Here is a 20,260-nt window from a genome sequence, read left to right as displayed (position 1 = left end):
TTATTGCCTGTATAAGTTATCAGTTTCTATTTTTAGGTAAACATTTAAAGTACTATTATTAATTTTAGTTATAATACTTGTAAATTTTATTCATTGGAAATATCATTAGTTAGTACAACTCATTTTAGCCCAGATTTTCATTAAGTCACCATAAAATCTGAAGTAAAAGCCAAAACTAGAGACCATTTTTTTTCTACCATGCCTATAGAGAGACACTAACTGCAATTAGAAAACTTAAGTAGAAGAAAAAGTAGGTTGGAGTTTATTTCATTACTCGTTGAATAATCACGTAATAACTTCAACTGCCTTCTTTACTTTGATAATCTTACTAGTGCTATACATTGATGACATCTACACAATAACATTTCACATAAAAAACCTGTAACATCCTTCACATGGGTATGCATGCACAGCAGACTTTAACTTCAATGCAGATAGAAATGAATCACAGTACTCAAGCAAAATAAGAAAAGTAGAGATTTGACCTTAAACACTCAATCCCAGTGTCAGTTCACAAATTAAAATCAGAGATTAAAAAGTTATACCAGAAAAGAGGTTAAAAATAAAGTATGTATGGTTATAGCAAGACTGAGGACTGCCAGACTACAGCAAACAGACCACAACACAACCGAGGTTCCGGGTAAATGGTTACCTTAAGAGAATGTACCACAGGTTCAGGCTGCTGAGAAGGTGTGGTATGTCCACTGAAGCTAGCTGGAGAGTTGGGTGAACTGTTATTCCCATCAGCCCCTGATGACAACCTAAAAGAACCCTTAGTAGAAAATCAACAACTTTGTTATTAAAACAAAAGTCGTTTATACCTATAAAGGTGCCATTAAACATTCAATCCCACCATCAAATGAGCAATATCCATTTTTTCTAATTTTTTCTACTATTAACCTAGCAATTTTCTTAGCCTGTCTTGAGCTAGTCTCAATCTATTCATAGGAAAACACTTGCTACTTAAGCAATAAGAAAAGAAGAGCTATCCCCATAAATGACTGGGTGCCATCTCCAATTTACTAAAAAGTACAATGTCCCCAAGGAATCGCCATTGAGAACATTTCAGGAATAATTTTTGAAACCTAAAGACCCGAAGAGCAATGAATTCATGAGTCACTCTGCACCTGGTTAAACATGTTTACTCAGCAGGTCAAATGTCATATTCCATATGCCTTCGAAAAACACTAACACATCACACTGTTGCATTGGAGAAACTGTGTCTCTTATTTAAAACAAATCCTTTGTTAGGTTTAATACCTACAATAATGAAACATTTTAAAAAGAGATTTAACTAAATTCAACATTTCCTTGAGCAAGTATTCATTTATTAACCTCCTTTAAAATGAAAACCAAAATAGATACAATTTACATACTTGTTAATCAATGATTCTTCAACTCAGTGGGTGAGAAATGATTAATAAAACCTGTGTTAGTCAGTCATCTCAGGGGTCTGCAGTTTTTCTGAATATTGATTGAGGAGAGACTAATGGATCCATAGGGAAAAGAGAGCTGCAATTATCGTCTCTTAGGAAAGTAGCAAGGGGAATTTTCCAAAGCTGGATTTTGTAGAGTATTCATTCTGAAGGAACCTGAGGAATTTAAATTTCTGCCCATCAACAAAACTACAGATTTGGTCACAACTAATAGTCATCAGTGATCTGTTTAGTTGGTCCTGTTAACATAATCTGAGTAGTAAGAACCACTGAAGGTGCATTGTGAATTCAAAAAGGGAAAGATAATGGTATTTTGGGATATTCAGTTACAACAGCTACAGGAGTTCGCCGATAGTGGATACTTTTTTGGGGGGGAAGGGGCAAGCTGCACATAGCAGCAATTACTAAAGACCATCTATATGGCCGTATACACCCAGTGTTATTCACATAGAATTTAACAACCCCTAACATTTGGAATACTATGCCCCTGCGTTTTGTCCCATTTCTTTATATACACTTCAAGACTCTGGTTTCCTCCTGGCAAGCCTATAAAGGAAAGATGTATTTTTTTCTGTTACAAGAACTGTTCAATCTAACAGCTCCTGCCTGACACCTGAATTAATCACTAGCAAGAGGAAGCAATCCAATGAGATATTCTAATACTCCTTTAGCTTCTTTCCTTGGCTGCTACAAAGTCTTACATTAAAAGCGGGGGATGAAATGGCCTGACAAATGTAAATAACCAAACCCACTTAAGAATTAAATTATTAAGTTTGCTTTTTCTTAGATTGTAACTTAAATCAGACATAATAACACTAATATGAATAATAACAAGGGCATTGTCTGCCATTTAATGAGAGTTGGAAAACAGATCTTTGCAGCCCCTAAACCTTATACAGTTTTTCTCTTTAGAATAAATGACAAGGAAACACTTCTTCCCTGTGTGGCACTGTCCCTCTGCAGTTATCCTCCCCTGATGGCACTATCCTAGGACCTCTTTAAGCAAAGCTTGCTGCTAATTGGAGTTATGAATTCAATACACCTCCATTTAGAACAGTGCATTACTGTGCCTTTTTCTTCTGCTTGGTGATATGACACACAAGACCATAAACACTCCGGTTGTGGGTGATCATCCTGCCATTTCCTTCCTTAAGGGCCCTTCTATGAAAAGTTTATCTCTCAATCTTCTCTTCTCATGTTTAACCAAAAGGCAGACACATCAGTAATAGCATTATTTTCTTGGACAGGAGATCTCTGCTTTTAAAAACATTTTGGATTAACAAAGATTTTAAACTCAACATTAAACTATCTTTGCACTAATGAGCTGAGTCAACCAGCATTGTTTAAACTGATAGACTCCTGTGCTGATCATAGCTACAGAGAAACAAGTAAATGCTTTTATTAGTTACTTTTAAAAATGATTATGTAAGTTCTCACTTGGAGTATTGATTAGGGGAAAATGTACCTTTCAAAACCTTAACTTTAAATTAGCTTTGAAATCCATAGACTAGCAATCAACCAGAAAGATCAAGATGAACTCAAGCTCTCTCTCATTTTCTCTCTCTCTCTTTCTCTCTCTCTTCCTCAATCTCTCTCTCACATACACACACACTCACTCACTCTTCCTTTGCCTCTCTCCTCTCTCTTTCTCTCCCAAATACACATAGATAGATAGATAGATAGATAGATAGATAGATAGATAGATAGATAGATAGATAGATAGATAGATAGATGGATGGATGGATGGATGGATGGATGGATGGATGGATGGATGGATGGATAGATAGGTAGATAGATAGATAGATAGATAGATAGATAGATAGATAGATAGATAGATAGATAGATTTATATATAATATTTTGGGAGGATCAAATGTAACCAAATTCGTGGTAAAATTTAACACCAAATATACTAAATAGCTTTCTGGCTTGTAACAATATAATCCAGCATTCCCATTCTACTTCATTTAACACATTAGAAGTTCAACTTTCTAAATGCCTATGAGGATATTTGGAGAATTACCTAAGTTCATTCAGTATGTACTCTCAGTTGACTTATCTATTTTGACTAAGCTAGTTTTTAATGTGCTACTGAGTAGAATGCAGTACACCAAATAATATTAAATGTCCCTCAGAGCTTGTTTCTAAGCTTAAGGCCTTTCATTTAAATTATACTAGGCTGGCTCAGAAGACAAGGAATTCAAATATAGAAAACCTTAATAAAATTGGAACTATAATTCCCATCTTGAGTTGTTTGTGTTCAAGCTACATATGAAGACTTGCTGCAAATACATATGATACACAAAAATATCCAGACACCAGTCAGTGGGTAAGGGATATATTTCAAGGCTACCTTGATGCACCTGGACTTTACACTTTTTTTCCTAGGGGTGCTTTGGCCCTCTCCTATAGTTAGGATGGCTCAAACTTGAAATGTAGGTCAGAATAAACTAAGACAACTGGTAAGAGGTAACGGATTCCAGTCCACACTTGCCCTCCCACCTCCTCCCATACAACCACCTTCCTCCATGTACACAGAGTTAGAATCTATGCCCCCCTCCCCAACTATAATATTTCCTCTAGCAACAGAGGGTATCTGGTTATAGACAAGCAAATGCAGACAGCTGGCTCATCTTCACTCACCGGGAGAGAGGGCAGGCATCGTCCTATTCCTCGGCACCCTTGCCACCACTGCAAGACCCGCCGGGCTCTGGGCCCCCAGCCTTTCTCCATATTTGAGCTGTTTCTAGTTGGAGGTTGACTTCTAGTCTGGGTAGCCTTATATTTGGAACAATATGGTACAATCACTCAGAAAAATACTGTTTCCCAAGACTCAAGAAAGCAGACAGAATAAGAAGCTTAATGAGATGAACCACAATGACCACAATGGCAAGCTATAACATGCACCTGTAGTTAGGGGAAAATCCAAAATAACAGTCAGAAGTCTATGTGGGACCTCACAGTGATGCTTCTTACATAATAATAACTGTACCCACATGCTATCAAAAGGAGATGATAAATGGGAAATTAAAGAAAAACACTTCAAGATAATATCATTTCATGGATTTTACCTATTAGAAACAAAATTATCATAAATCTTCCAGATATATAAATTGTGGAATGTCTAAACTTAACATAAATAATTAGTAATATAATTTGGAGCAATAGGTACTTTTGGTAAAGGATCTGAGTTGAAAATTTAACTGGTAATATGGCAAATTCTCAAGAAAATAGTTGCAATTTGAAAATTATAAAGTCCTAAGAGAGTATCATTGCACTAATAACTTTTATACTCTGTTTTTTAATAATTTACTCAATGTTCAAATTTGTATACTCATTGGTAGTAGAGACAGTATAATTAAAAAAGAAAATTCTAAAAGTAATTTCCCTGGAACTTCAGCTTTGTGCTATAACCTATCTGTATAATTCTATTAAACTGATGAGAAAGAAAATAAATTTATTTTAATAAGGTATCATATTTCTTCCTAAGGCTACTATGTCCCAAAGCAAAAAATACAAACAAAATATCACACACTCCCATACAATGGCCAATAATTCCAGTGTGGAAATGTGCAGGTTAATTCTGAGAAATTGAAACTGAGAATAAAATACTTTAGTTCTCTTTTTCAGGGATGAAGTTTGAGCTTTCCCTGACCCACTATCTATTAGACACTGTTTATTAGGCCTGTCTACTAAAGTGCCAACTGTTATCCAATATCAAATGGGTAGACTTGTAAACATATGTATGATTAATATTCAGACTGAGTATGTTATATTTAGGAACATAACTATATATACATATATGCATAATACAACAATTAATGAAAAAAGAGAGTAGCAATTGCTTCAAGCAGTTGTTGGGGCTCACTCTGAGAAGTTGGCACTGGGAAGCTTATCATTTCCTACATATTTTGCTCTTCGTATGTATCAGAATGTTGTACATCTGTGCTAGAGTCGGTGATCACATAAGCATGCAATACTGAAGTAAAATCATCCGTTAGCTTATTATTTCATCTGACCTATTTGATCATCAAAATGATAATTAACAATTTCTAAAATGGTTGACGGCTTTAAGTTTACTAGCCACCACACTAATCAATTCTATTTCTGAGAGAATTGTTAATTAGAAATGCAAATTTTATAGTTACTTTTACAAGTCATCTGGACTTGGTGATTTCCATGACTTCGGTATCTCTCAGACTTTCAAATTTTCAGATCCAATTAAGTAAGTATGTCATACATGATTAAAACCTATTTTTATTCTCCTGTCATATGTAGGGCCAAATCTCAATACCTGACCTTCATAGTAAAACTTGTTACCTCACCCATGAAATCTACAATAAAATCTCCATCTGAGAAGTCTGTAAGAACAAAGAGCCATTCAGAGAGTACAAACAGAATGCACAGTATTTTCCCTTTGTGGGGATGCTCATGCAACATAAAGAGGCTGCACACTCAAGTCTTATAAAAAGATTCTTTGTAAAGTGCATCAAATAGGTTTGTACAGTATTACTAAGCCCATAAATAGGGGTGATATACAAGAACCACTTGGTTGTAGAATAAACTATTTGATGATATAACTATTAAAGAAACACCATGCCTCTGGAGAATCAGGATTCTTAATTTGCTAACATATGTCAACACTTGTTTGAGAACATAGATACATATAAAAATGTATTCTGAGACAACAATTATCTTTTGACCTTCATTCACTCAAATGACAAATCTCAGCTTTTGGCAGCTCTCTGATCATCTCCCATGAATTTTTCTCAAGACAACTTCATAAAGTAGAAGAAATCTCTACCTTTGCAATTATTTACAGCAACATGGGAAACCTAATCCTATTCACCAACTGCCCCATTAAGTAATAATCATATTCCAATAACCTTGCTGCCATTACATTGAAATGATTTTTGAAAATCAAAAAATTATTGATTTTCTACATATTCTTTAGTATAATTCCTATGTATAGTTTGACATTGTGATTCAATAAGAAAAAAAACATTTATACTTTGAAGCAGGAAAGAAAATAGATGAAAGAACTGTACAATAGTGACTTGTTTTCATTTTCTCAAACTCTAGAAATTCCTGAAAGGGCCATAGAAACATTAGAAATCTGTGAGAAGGGAGAAGTAAAAATTAAGACCTGAGAGAAAAGCAAAGAGGACTAGATGTCTAAGGTATACTCATGTAAAACAAGGCATCCCCAAAAGCCACAGATAAAATAAAGTTTCCCCTTGAAAGATTAATAGACAAATCCACTAATAATGAGTCTTTGGGAATTTTCGGAATAAAGGATTGGAAAACATAAAGCATCTGCTAAGCATTTAAGCTAAAGGTATCTTAGCTTTTCTGAGTCAGTCTGACCTATAGACTTCATGTAAAATATCTATTATTTGCTTAGATGAAATATAATTTACAAAAGATGATTATTCAAAATTTGATTTGTAGTCTCTACAATACAGAAAAATTGCCTAAAATAAAATAAAGTATCCCAAAAGTTCTTCCTAATGATTTACTGTAATTAGGGAAAATACAATTAAAATTTGATAATATTTTCTGTGCTTTATATTCTATCATGGAATTCTGCAATATGGACCCACCAGATTTATTATTGAATACACACACTCACAAATGAATGCAAAAATTGAATCTTTGCTTAAACTTATTGAATCTTATTCAAATTAATTAAAAAGGAATACTTTGCTTCTTTGTATAATCTCCACTTCTAAGAATTGTAAAACTTCTCCTGCACACAAAGAGAAGTGTAGATTAAATAAAAGACATTGAAGGTCATTTGGGCAGACTATTCACAAGATTTCATTGCCTAGATAGGAAATGATATATACTCTCTACTTTGGATTTAAGATAATTGTTTTTATTCAAATAAAATCTGAAATTATCTTCAAAGTATATCGAAAACTTACTTAGAAATTTTATATACCTCCTTTCCAAAAGTTGGTCAGGGAGTTCAGACCCCGTACAACAATACAGACTATTGCCACTACTCTAAGCTGACCACCAGAACTTGATGTTGACAGTTGATGATCACTTTAATGATAAAACATGGACAAAGCTGGTAATAACCAGGAAGTCTTTTAAGGCTAGCTCTCATGGTACCAGAAAGTGCTACTTAGTCTGCTGGGAGAGGAAAGTCATCAACAGTAGTCCTGAGATATGAACACTACAAGAATGACCAGCTTGACAAGTTAGCACATAGATTCAACAGTGGCTGAACTGTTAGAGGGGTGAGCAATCATATTCCAATTGGATTTAGGGCCCTTTCCACAGGAGAAAAACACATATATGGTACTGTAAATCTGGCCAAGAACTTGGGGTAAGGTCAGCACTGGTCCCAGGAGTGAGCCTACTATTATTTTTCTAAATAGACATAGCATCAATTTGCTCTATAAATGCACAACTCCATCTATACCTATAGATTAGTGCAGCCCTCAGTTCTCTTCAGAGAAGCTTCTTTGTGCAGTGGAGGATATTAACATAGAATCCCATAAGTCAAAGTGCAGAGAATAATTATCTGGGAAATGTTTAGCTATAAATTAAATACCTAAACTGTACCTCTTTCCTCCCAGGCTAAGGAAAATTTTGGAAGAAGGGGTGAAAAGACTATTAGATCCAGAAGTCAGGAGGACCAGAATGAAACACTTTGTTCTGGACAGGGCAAGGCCAATGCACTCATGAACTCATCGCAGCTATGGATGTCTGCACAGGACTTGCATAAGATCAATCCAATACCCTCAGAGTTCCCAGAGACTAAACCACCAACCAAAGAGCACACATGGTGGGACTAATGGCTCCAGCAGCATATGTATAGCAGAGGATGGCCAAGTTGGTCATCAATGGGAAGAGAGGCCCTTGGCCCTGTGAAGGTTCTATGCCCCAGTGCAGGGGAATGCCAGGGCCAGTAAGCAGGAGAGAGTGGGTTAGTGATCAGGGGGAGGGGAAGGGAACAGGGTTTTGTTTTAGTTTTTGTTTTTTTATTTTATTTTTTCTTTGGAGGGGAACCTGGGAAAGGAGATATTGTAAATAAAGAAAACATCTAATAAAAAGAAAAACAAACAAACAGACAAATAAATAAATAAATATTTTAATAAAAAAAAAATACCAGAAATGAGGAGGAGAGGGTCAGGACACCATGTCTCAGGCTACTGACAGTTGATGGCTACTCAAGTAGGGATAACCAGTTTTCTTTAGGAGTGTGTTACTTTCTAGATTGGCCATTCTTCAGTGGATTACCCCACACCAATGTATATGTGGGCAGAGTTAATTAGATGCAATGGGTTACTAACAAAAATAACAAAAAAAATGGAACTTAGCAGGGAGTATAATGAGGGGATTCCAAAGAAATTAAACGGAGGAGTAGAAAGCAAATATGATCAAATTACATTGTGTGTGTGTGTGTGTGTGTGTGTGTGTGTGTCTGTGTGTGTATGAAATTCTCAAAGAATTAATGAAAATACTAGAGTAAAATAAAACTATACTTATATAGATTTTAACTTTATTCATTTAAACATTTTAGGTAACTATCGTGTAATATATTAAACTCCATGTAATTTTATATTCTAATGAATTTTTATTGAAAACACAGTAGGTCTTAATTATGAACTCTATATGACATTTAGGAGCTGCATGACTTTAAGAAAGCTTTGTGATCTCTCCGGGCCTCAGTTTTCATCATTTACAAATTATAGGTACTAATGATAAAATGGTATGGATTTCATTCTATGGATTTGAGAGCTGACTTGAAACAGTCTCTCAGAATACTGCTATCCCATATAACTGCTCTGTGTTTACGCTCATTATCAGGAATGTTTTTGGTTTGGTTGTCAACACATTTTATAATGTGTCAATTTACTTTCACATGTTTTTATATATAGAAATATCTCTCAACTGGGGCAAACTTACTCCCTAGGGAGACACTTTTGGAGAAAAAAAATTCTCTAAGCATTTTACTCTCTAAACTAGGCAGCATCTGTGACCACTGAGTTCATAGATGCCTAGAATATGGCTAGACATCTTGTAACTCAGAGGTTCATCTCCATCAGAGCAAAGAAGAATGCTGCACAAATTGTTAAGCATCCTTGCTTTAAAGAAAGAGACCATGGATAAAAACTACAAAGCAACAATTATTTGATCACTCCGGAGCTGGTGTAGAACTTTTAGGAGGTGTCTGTGACCCTCTGGGACAAGCACATCACACAGGATTTAGCCTCACTCCATTTTGTTCTCGGTATGAGAAGATGTGATCCTCCTCTCAGCTTCCTGCTCCAACTATTGCTGTCATGTCTCCCCCACCATTATGGATCTCTCTCTCTCTCTCTCTCTCTCTCTCTCTCTCTCTCAAACCACAAGCTCAAGTAGATACTTCCTTCTTTAAACTGTTTTGATCATGGCATTTTATCATTGCAACTATAAGTAACTAATACAACTACCATAGCAGATGCTGAATATAAGAAACATTTAGAGTTTGAAATTATTTAAGAAGAAAGTATATATACTTCAGTCCTCAAGCAGTCTAAGTAAAATATATCCACAAACAGGAAATTGCTCTAAGAAATGGATTCAAATTAAAAGTGGCCTTAATATCCTACAGTATAAATACTATACAAAAATATATACTAAATGGGGAGACAAAAGGCAATGGTCCAAAGTACAGTGTTCCATAAAGAGAGACATAGTAAGCAGTAGTTCCTTAAAAACAGATGTATCAAATAAAATTGGTAGTGCTTTATGGTTCTCATGAAGCAAACAGAGCTTCTTTATTATACAATGCAAACACAATAGACTATGTTTTAAGCATGCCCACTAGGAAAGAAAGGAAAAAAATCTTCTCAGCAAATAGAAGTAAAGACTCTGACTCTGACACATAAAACAATATACTGTTGCTGACCAAAGCATTCTACAACATACAGAGAGAAATCAAAAGAAATCTGGACACATATTTCAGTAACAAGTATCTGCTTTGCACACAGTTGAAAAATTCAGTCTGTTTACACACATGTCTCCCCAGTACGCAAGCAGACACATGGAAGACTCCTCTTACTCATAAGTGTTCCTACTATGTGTTAGGACTACCAAAATGTTATTAGTCAAAATATTAAAACAGATCAATACAAACTATTATTATATATAAATACCTCCTTTCATAATACATAGACAATGAATGTCTTAATATGGTAAGGGATTCATGCAAGTCAATAGCATAAAACCAAGTAACTCAGTTAGAAAGAGGACCAGGAACTTGTATATGTATTTTTGTTTCAAATAGAATTACTCTCTCCTCTGTGGCCCAGGCTTTCCTGGGACTTACTAACTAACCTTCTATCTCAGGCTCCAGAGTGCTAGGATTACAGGTGAGAGCCACTGTGCGCAACCTGATTAGACACTTCTCAAAAGGAAGACAAAGAATGAATGAACCAACAGGTAAATGGAAAAAATGTTAATATTCCTAAAGACTATGGAAATGTAATGACAAACATCTGAACCTAGTTAGAAAAGCAATTGTTAAAAGTACAACAGATAACAAGTTCTGGAAAGGGGTTCATAGGAATTAAAACTGGTAAATGCTGGTGGGAAAGCAAACGAGCTCAACTACAGTGGAAAACAAACAATATGATACCTGAAAAATAGACCCACAGTGTGATCCAGCAGTGTACACTTCCAAAAGTAAAGAAAAGAAAGAAACAAAGAAAGAAATGAGACTGAAGAAATGTCTGTCCCTCAATTTCCAATACAATAATATTGGAAATAGCTAAGATATCTAAATAACCTGACAACAGAGACATCCACACATACATGTAAAAATGGGTGTGTGTATGCACATATGTAAATGAATACTACTTAACTATGAAGAGGATAAAATTCTATCAATATTGACAATACAGATATACCTATATTATACTATATTAAGTGAAATAAGCCAGAATGACAAAAAGATGGTGTTATCTTCTTCATATGTGGAATCTTAAAAAGTTGATTTTGTAGTAGTGAAGGAAATGGGTTGACTACCAGAGTTGAATGGAAGGAGAAGTGTTAAGAAGATTTTGGCCAAATAATACAGTGTATCAATTAGTATATTGATAAAAAATTCAAGAGATCTATTCTACAATATATTAGTAATAGTATATAAGATATCTTGTAAACCGCTAACAATAAACATATAGCCACAAAAAAACTATATAAGAGAACATATATTTATTAGCTGGATTTACTATTTCACTTGTGTATGTATTTCCAACCATCTTTGAAGACACAGTGTTCTGTATGCCATGTAAAAACACATTTCATTTTTTAAATGTTTAATATATTATTATTATATACATATGTGCACATGAATGTTGGTATATACAGGCCACAGCATACATGAAGAGGCCAGAAGAAAATCACATGGAGTCAGTTTCCACTCCGACCATGGGTGTCAGGGATAAAGCTGGTCTTTAGGTTTGCAAAGGTATTTAACCTGATGATCCATCTCACTGGCTCCAAATTTTAAGTCATATTAACTAGGCAGTTGGTATTGTTCTCAGTAATTTATACTTCCTAGTAATCTTAGTTATTGTATGTACGTAGTTGTACTCTTCTATGAGACACACTATGCTTCTGTCTTCTGATCTAGTTCTTAGACTCCAGAGAGATTCAGCAGACCCTAGGGGAGATCATGCTGCTTGAAATGTCTCTGGACCTGGGGTACCAGATTCAGAGCATGTTGTTAAGGACTGGTAGGGATGAGATGGCACACACATCTCTGTGCTCATGTAATTGACTTACTCCTATGTATACTCCTACAACTACAGCAGCTTCACAACACACTGTTTATGCTAACACAAGGCCTTATAAAACTCAATATAGTCACTGTACTCACTGTGGAATACATACTATGTAGGTTAGTCTGTAAATGAAGCAGTAGAGGAGGTCTAACAAACACAGTGATCTTTCTAAGGGAGCAATATACCCCCTGATGAAAATTCTCTGCCTGTATTTGTGTTCTATTGACACTTTTCTGTGTCTCATGCTTTTTCTTGTAATATTTCAGTCTGAGGATGTCACTCTTTTTTAGTCTAATTCATCATCTCTCAATCTCTCTTTTTTTCTCATGGACCTAGAGTGGGTAAGTGAAAAACAGTTCATACTTGGCAAATTTACTCAATTTAAATGTAGTCTAAAGTGACATTTTTTGTGAACAAATTATTTTAACAGTTACTATTTAAACAAAAAAATTAAGGATAATTCAAAGTGATTGTGGTAAATTTATCAATTTTAAGTGAAGCTCAAATAAATTAACTACAGATGATTGGCTTGGGAAAACAAAAATGAAGACTTCATCTATGGAGCACAAATCAAAATGCTTATTCACATAAAAATCACGTTCTGGATGGGTATAAATAATAAGTTGAAGTGATGTTTTCACTGCACAAAAGTCAGGAAGGAATGCATGCTCTCATGGATCGTTCCCAGTGCTGTTGGCATCTGTGGAGTGTGGCACCAAGGAGGTGGTTAAAGGCTTTCGTTTACAGTGCAGGACACATGGGACTGGTAGCACACAATGGTGTGCTGACATTCCAGAGAAATCGAAGCAATGCAAAGACACGAGCACAGCATCTGATGTGAGGCATAGAGCCAGACACTGAGACAGTAAAATGCAGTTAGATTAATCTTCCAGATCACGGGGAAAAGTGAAATTATTGTGGATAAAACCATGGTCTGTAATGGAAACTATTTTCCAGATATATCTAATAATAACATGAAGAATCATTTCAGTGGGGCCAATTTAATTGGGTTGAAGACCTAGTAAGGTGAGGAACAAAATGCCTGGGGTGACAAATGGTTATTGTCGCCTACACTGAATAACAACAAAAGAACAAAAAGGGATGTGATGATAATGATTTAAAGAGCAGAAATGTATGAGCCTTGATGGGGACTTGGGTGGAATGAGGTTGGAAAGAATATGCAGTGGCTCTCAGCTTTCTGTCTGAGTATCCACTAAATAGTCAAGCTATTAACCAGGACAGGAAATACCAAAGGAAGCAATATATCTAGCTCCTTCTTCAGATTCAAATCCAAGATGAAAGAGGTGATTAATGACATGAAGCCCAGAAACAGTCTTCCTCACCAACAGCTTCCAAATCATTTTCTCTTCATGAGCCAGGTTGAAAAACAAAAGAAAAGAGTTTGTAAAATATTTAAATTATAAGTGTTGTTAGCTTCATGCGATGACAAGTACATTATTACTGATAATATAGGATTAAACTCTGCAATGTTTGGGCAGAGGGGATAGAAATCGCTGTTAATCCAGATGAAGTTTTCAAACATGTAAGTGGTATTTCCAAGAAAGGTAAATAAATAAATGCAAGTAATCACAATAGGATATTTTTTATATTTTTGGTTGTGAGCCTACCCTTTAACGGCTGAGCCATCTCTCCAGCCCTTGGATACTTTTTAAAATAAAAGTTACAGAGGAAAAACTCCAGGAAAAGGCCTATTAGTATGTCAAAGAGGATAAGACAGCTAACACTCTATATTCCCGAAGCCAGAGTGACAACAGACAAAGCATAACAAGGTGTCCTTAAAAGGCAGCTGCTAAACAATAGGTAGGAAATGCAGGCCACTGGATTCACATACATTCTGTTTCTGTATGATGTATGGATGTGCTTAATTTTAGACTTTTATTAACCATACAACTCCCAATGAGGAGCTGAACTCTTTGGAAAAGTGATAACATAAATTGCCCTCAGATTGGTTGATAGGAAAGAGAAAAATAGTCTGGCATTAGGCCATAGAGGGTATCTCTAGGTTTTAGGTTTATGCAGTGGAGGATAGGTATGATGGGGATAAGTACCACACGTGAAAAAGCAAAGCCAGTGGAGTGAAGATCATTAACATTGCATTTGATTGTAGAGGACAACCCAGTAATAACTGTGTTAAACCCCTCAGCGAATCTTTTAGAGCCAGCAAAACACTGAGCAGAGACAGAGCCCTGTAGGAGCTATTTATGATAAATACTTGTAGAGCTGAGTAGAAATTTTTACCCTGTAAGGTGTGCCTACCTTTCTGGTTTTGTAAAGAGAGAAAAGGCCATGAGTTTCCTCAATGTGTTTTCTGATACATAAAGCTCCCCTAGGAAGTGGGAAGGCCACCATAAAGTCAGAGGATTAACAGGAGTCAGCTGGCTGTCACTGAGTCAGTACAGCCACTTGACAGGCTATCATTCTACCTAGAGCATCTATTGAAGGTCTTAGAACAGCAATATTCATCATATTCTTATAGATTTATTTTTAAAACAAACAAAGAAAGACAACCAAAAGCAGACAAAGTGATTTAGACAAGGTGGCCTCTGCTATTGGTTACCAAGTATGCCCATGGCTGATGAGAAGAAGCCTGAACTCACAGTCACACACAGTCATAACTAGGAAGAAAACTAAGATTCTGAACATGTCCACCCATGCTCTGATTTCTAAAAAAAGAATCAGTGTATAACAGAAAACATGTTTTATTTTAAACTACTATGATCCTTTAAGTGAATGACATTGAAAAGTAACTTTAGTATATACTAAAGGGTTCAAATAAAATGAAACAACTTTGCAGACTAAGGCCATGAAGTAAGGTACTCCTTGACTCTGGAAGACTAAAAGTTCCAGGACAGTTTCTTCTATTGGTCCATACTCCTTATCCCATCTTTGAACTATAGATGGTTACTGGACGCAGACTACAAGCCTCTGTTTCTTCACCACAGATGGATAGTTTTCACTAACATTCATGACTTTACAATGGGCAGTGACAGGCACACACATTTTACTGTTTCAATATTTTATGTTGCTCAAACTTCACAGAGCTCCAGATGAGGATGTTCAGTTCCTGTATAGAGCATCTCCTTGTTGATGTTTAATACCTCAATCAGGACTTGGTTTGTCTTGACATTCCTTACTTGTCCATTCCAGTCTTCCTCATCTCAACAAACAGTGCTGCCAATTCCATAGCCTTACATGAAACTTCCAGGGTCATGTTTGAGTCTTCCAAGGCCACCTGGTTGGAAGGGGATACTGTACCTCCCTGGTTCCACAGTCTTCACATGGACCTTGTTCATGATTCATTCTGGAATCAATGTCAGGCTACAAAGCCATATGCCTTCCCTTCTTCTATGACACCTCAAATCTGTCCCTGAGTATTGTTAGCTGTATTTCAGAATATACAGTGAGGGCACTAAAGAGATAGTACAGTAGTTCAGCCTACTTACTGCTCCATCAAAGAGCCCGAGTTTAGTCTCCAACACAAGCATCACACAGCTTCCTACCACCTGGATCTCCAGTTGCAGACTATTTGATACCCCCTTCTAACTGCCACGGGAATGGACATGTGCACATATATATCTGCAGGTATATACTACACATAAAATAAATATTAAAAAAGAAACATTATACTATGATGTCAGTTTGCCACTAAATTGAAGACACCATTAAGTTCTGTCAGGCTACCAAACAGCTCATTCAAGAGTTCCCTATGCCCCATCTCTCCAATTCTGACATTTACAAACTGGTCACCATCAAATATTGAAAATTACCCTTGTAAGATGTAAATAATGGGACTCTGCCTCAAGCCCAATTCTTTGGGTAGCTTTCTACCAACTCAGACTCAAATCCTAAACTTTGACCTTAACCAACAAACTCCACAGATGAGCCTGAGGCGCTTCTTCTCTCTGTGCCGTACACTGCACACCAGCATTCTGGTATCTGCATTCCTGCTGCTGAGTCATGACTTACTTCTTCATTAAAGCTTTAGCTCTTCGGGTTCTTGCTTTCCAGACTCCCCGTTTCCATGCTATGCTCATTGCATTTGCTAGGGTCACTTCCATATCACTTAAAGAGGCTTCTTCTGACTCATGTATCCCCATAACTCTCCAATTTTAAATGCTGCTTTTGTTTGCTTCAAGGGTATTGCACATTCAAGGTCTTAAAAGTAACCTATGTGTTAAACTGTAAACTGCATGATAGACCTTGGATTTCTAATTTAATATTATGTTCCCTTTGCTTAAACAAATGTCCTTTGAAAGAGATATACAAAACAGATTCAAGAGGTAAAAGATGGAGCCAGGCAATGGTGGCACATGCCTTTAATCCCAGCACTTGGGAGGCAGAGGCAGGCAGGTTTCTGAGTTTGAGGCCAGCCTGGTCTACAGAGTGAGTTCCAGGACAGCCAGGGCTACACAGAGAAACCCTGTCTTGAAACACCAAAAAAAAAAAATAATAATAATAAAAGAGGTAAAAGATGGCCAGGCATGGTGGCTCAGGCAGGCTGATATCTGTGATTTTGAGGACAGCCTAGCCTACAAAGCAAGTTACAGGACAGCTAGAGTTGTTACAAAGAGAAACCCTGTTTTAAAAAACAAAAACAAAAAAAATTAGGTAAAAGATGGAATGGACCTTCTGTCATGACCTATTGACATTCTAGCTTCCAATTATTAAGAGTTTTTGTTGTTGTTACACTCACAAAAGTAAAGAGAACCCACTATATTTCTATGTATTCACTTTCCCTGAGGTAACTAATGCTCATATTTTTCATTCCAAACAATAAGGTCTATATGAAATTTTACGGATAAAGTACAGCACAAAGAATTGAAATACAAATCATCCTCCATACAAATCTTGACCACAGGTAAACTGAGGCTCTCTAGTTTAAAAATAAGCTATTTTTCCTGAAATTTCTGGATGACTTGAAAAGAATCAAATGTCCAAATCCCTGTGGCTATAACCTAAATAAAGGTAACCTTTAAGATGCAAGCCAAGATATTTAAAAAAAAATTGATTTAGAAAATTCCAGAAAGGGCAAAAAATGAAGGTATGAGGAATTCAACTTTGAGATTTGTTTTAATTTGAAATTTTGTCATAGCATTAACCTAGAAGACAGCTTAACTGGTAGAAATGGGTTTTTTAAGATTGCTCAAAGGTGTCTTTTATTTTTACTTTTTTTATTAGATATTTTCTTTATTTACATTTCAAATGATATCCCCTTTCCCAGTTTCCTCTCCAAAAAAAAACCCAAAAAGCCAAAAACAAAAACAAAAAACCTTATTCCCTTCTCCCTCCTCCTGCTCACCAACCCACCCTCTCCCACTTCCTGGCCTGGGCATTCTCTTACACTGGGACATAGAGCCTTCACAGGACCAAGGACCTCTCCTCCCGTTGTTGACCAACTAGGCCATCCTCTGCTACATATGCAGCTGGAGCCATGAGTCCTACCATGTGCACTCTCTGGTTGGAGTTTTAGTCCCTGGAAACTCTGAGGGTACTAGTTAGTTCACATTGTTGTTCCTCCTATGGGGCTGCAAACCCATTTAGCTCCTTGGGTCCTTTCTATAGCTCCTTCATTGGAGACCCTGTGCTCAGTCCAATGGATGACTGTGAGCCTCTACTTCTGTATTAGTCCAGCGCTGGCAGAGCCTCTCAAGAGACAGCAATATCAAGCTTCTGTCAGCCAGCACTTGTTGACATCCACAATAGTGTCTGGGTTTGGTGATTGGATATGGAAAGGATTCCCAGATGGGGCAGTCTCTGGATTGTCCTTCCTTCAGTCTCTGCTCCATACTTTCTCTCTGCAACTCCTTGCATGGATATTTTGTTCCCCCTTCTAAAAAGGAAAGAAGTATCTACACTTTGCTCTTGCTCTTTCTTTAGCTTCATGTGATCTGTGACTTGTATGTTGGGTATTCCGGGCTTTTGGGCTAATATCCACTTATCAGTGAGTGCATACCATGCCTGTTGTTTTGTGATTAAGTTACCTCACTCAGGATGATATTCTCGAGATCCATCCATTTCCCCAAGATTTTCATAAATTCACTGTTTTTAATAGCTGAGTAGTACTCCGTTGTGTAAATGTACTACATTTTCTGTATCCATTCCTCTGTTGACTGACATCAGGGCTGTTTCCAGCTTCTAGGTATTATAAATAAGGCTGCTATGAAACATAGTGGAGCATTATTACATGTTGGAGCATCTTCTGAGTATATGCCCAGGACTGGTAAAGCTAGGTCCTCAAGTAGTCCTTTGTCCAATTTCCTGAGGAACCACCAAATTGATTTCCAACGTGTTTGTACCAGCTTGCAATCCAACCAGCAATGAAGGAGTGAGTGTTCCTCTTTCTCCACAACCTCTCCAGCATCTACTGTCACCTGAGTTTTTTATCTTAGCCAATCTGACTGGCGTGAGGTGGAATCTCAGGGCTGTTTTGATTTGCATTTCCCTGATGACTAAGGATGTTGAACATTTCTTTAGGTGCTTCTCAGCCATTTTGTGTCCCTCAGTTGAGACTTCTTTGTTTAGCTCTGTACCCTATTTTAATAGGGTTATTTGGTTCTCTGGAGTCTAACTTCTTGGGTTCTTTGTATGTATTGGATATTAGCCCTCTATCAGATATAGGATTGGTAAAGATCTTTTCTCAATTTGTTGGTTGGTGTTTTGTCCTATTGACAGTGTCTTTTGCCTTACAGAAGCTTTGCAATTTTATGAGGTCCCACTTGTCAATACTTGATATTAGAGCATAAGCTATTGGTGTCCTGTTCAGGAAATTTTTCCCTGTGCCCATGTGTTCAAGGCTCTTCCCCACTTTCTTTTCTATTAGTTTCAGTGTATGCTAGTTTTATGTGGTGCTCCTTGATCCACTTGGACTTGAGCTTTGTGCAAAGAGATAGGAATGGATCAATTTGCATTCTTCTACATGCTAACTGTCAGTTGAGCCATCACCATTTATTGAAAATGCTGTCTGTTTTCCATTGGATGGTTATAGCTCCTTTGTCAAAGATCAAGTGACCATAGGTGTGTGGGTTCATTTCTGGGTCTCCAATTCTATTCCACTGATCTACCTGCCTATCACTGTACCAATACCATGCAGTTTTTATCATAATTGTTCTATAGTATAGCTTAAGGTCAGGGATGGTGATTCCAACAGAGGTTCCTTTATTGTTGAGTATAGTTTCCGCTATCCTAGGTTTTTTGTTATTTCAGATGAATTTGCACATTGCTCTTTCCAGCTCTGTGAATTTTGACTGGGATTGCACTGAATCTGTAGATTGCTTTCAGCAAGATGGCTGTTTTTATTATATTAATCCTGCCAATCCATGAGCATGGGAGATCTGTCCATCTTCTGAGATCTTCTTCGATTTCTTTCTTCAGAGACTTGAAGTTCTTGTCCTACATATCTTTCACTTGCTTAGTCAGAGTCACCCCAAGGTATTTTATATTATTTTTGACTATTGTGAAGGGTGTTGTTTCCCTAATTTCTTTCTCGGCCTGTTTATCCTTTATGCAGAGGAAGACCACTGACTTGCTTGAGTTAATTTTATATCTAGCTAATTTGCTGAAGTTGTTTATCAGGTTTAGTAGTTCTCTGGTGGAATTTTTGGGGTCACTTGAAGATACTACCATATCATCTGCAAATAGTGATAATTTGACTTCTTCCTTTCCAATTTGTATCCCTTTGATCTCCTTTTGTTGTCTAATTGCTCTGCTAGGACTTTGAGTACTGCATGAAATAGGCAGGGAGAGAGTGGGCAGCCTTGTCTAGTCCCTGATTTTAGTGAGATTGCTTCAAGTTTCTCTCCATTTAGTTTGATGTCAGTGTCCTCTTTTATTTATTTATTTTAGATATTTTCTTTATTTACATGTAAATTTCTCCTTTCCTAGTTTCACCTCCAAAAAACAAACAAACAAAACAAAACAAAAACAACAAGAACAAGCCCCTGTTGCCTCCCACTACCCCATGCCTGCCACCTCACCCTCTCCCACTTATTGGCCCTGGCATTCCCCTACACTGGGGCACAGA

At 36.7% G+C, this 20,260-nt stretch overlaps 1 protein-coding gene across 9 annotated transcripts in view; it reads right to left on the bottom strand.

Moving 5' to 3' along the window:
- Ccdc85a (coiled-coil domain containing 85A) overlaps positions 1–20,260 on the bottom strand; it is a 207,422-nt gene that overhangs the window by 8,080 nt on the left and 179,082 nt on the right. For 3 of the 9 annotated variants that reach the window (XM_031338961.1, XM_031338963.1, XM_031338962.1), the window contains exons 4-5: positions 4,079–4,213; positions 653–772 (exon numbers count right to left, since the gene is read on the bottom strand). The exons of 2 other annotated variants lie outside the window; for them this stretch is intronic. In XM_031338961.1, coding sequence (XP_031194821.1) covers positions 653–772; positions 4,079–4,213 — 255 coding nt within the window. Of the gene's footprint in view, positions 1–652; positions 773–4,078; positions 4,214–20,260 lie in introns of those variants that run through there. 4 more of the 9 variants (XM_031338964.1, XM_031338965.1, XR_004109710.1 and 1 more) reach the window with 3 other exon arrangements.

This window comes from Mastomys coucha, unplaced genomic scaffold, assembly GCF_008632895.1.
Source record: "Mastomys coucha isolate ucsf_1 unplaced genomic scaffold, UCSF_Mcou_1 pScaffold22, whole genome shotgun sequence".
NCBI lineage: Eukaryota > Metazoa > Chordata > Mammalia > Rodentia > Muridae > Mastomys > Mastomys coucha.
This window is presented reverse-complemented; position numbering and strand designations above follow the sequence as displayed.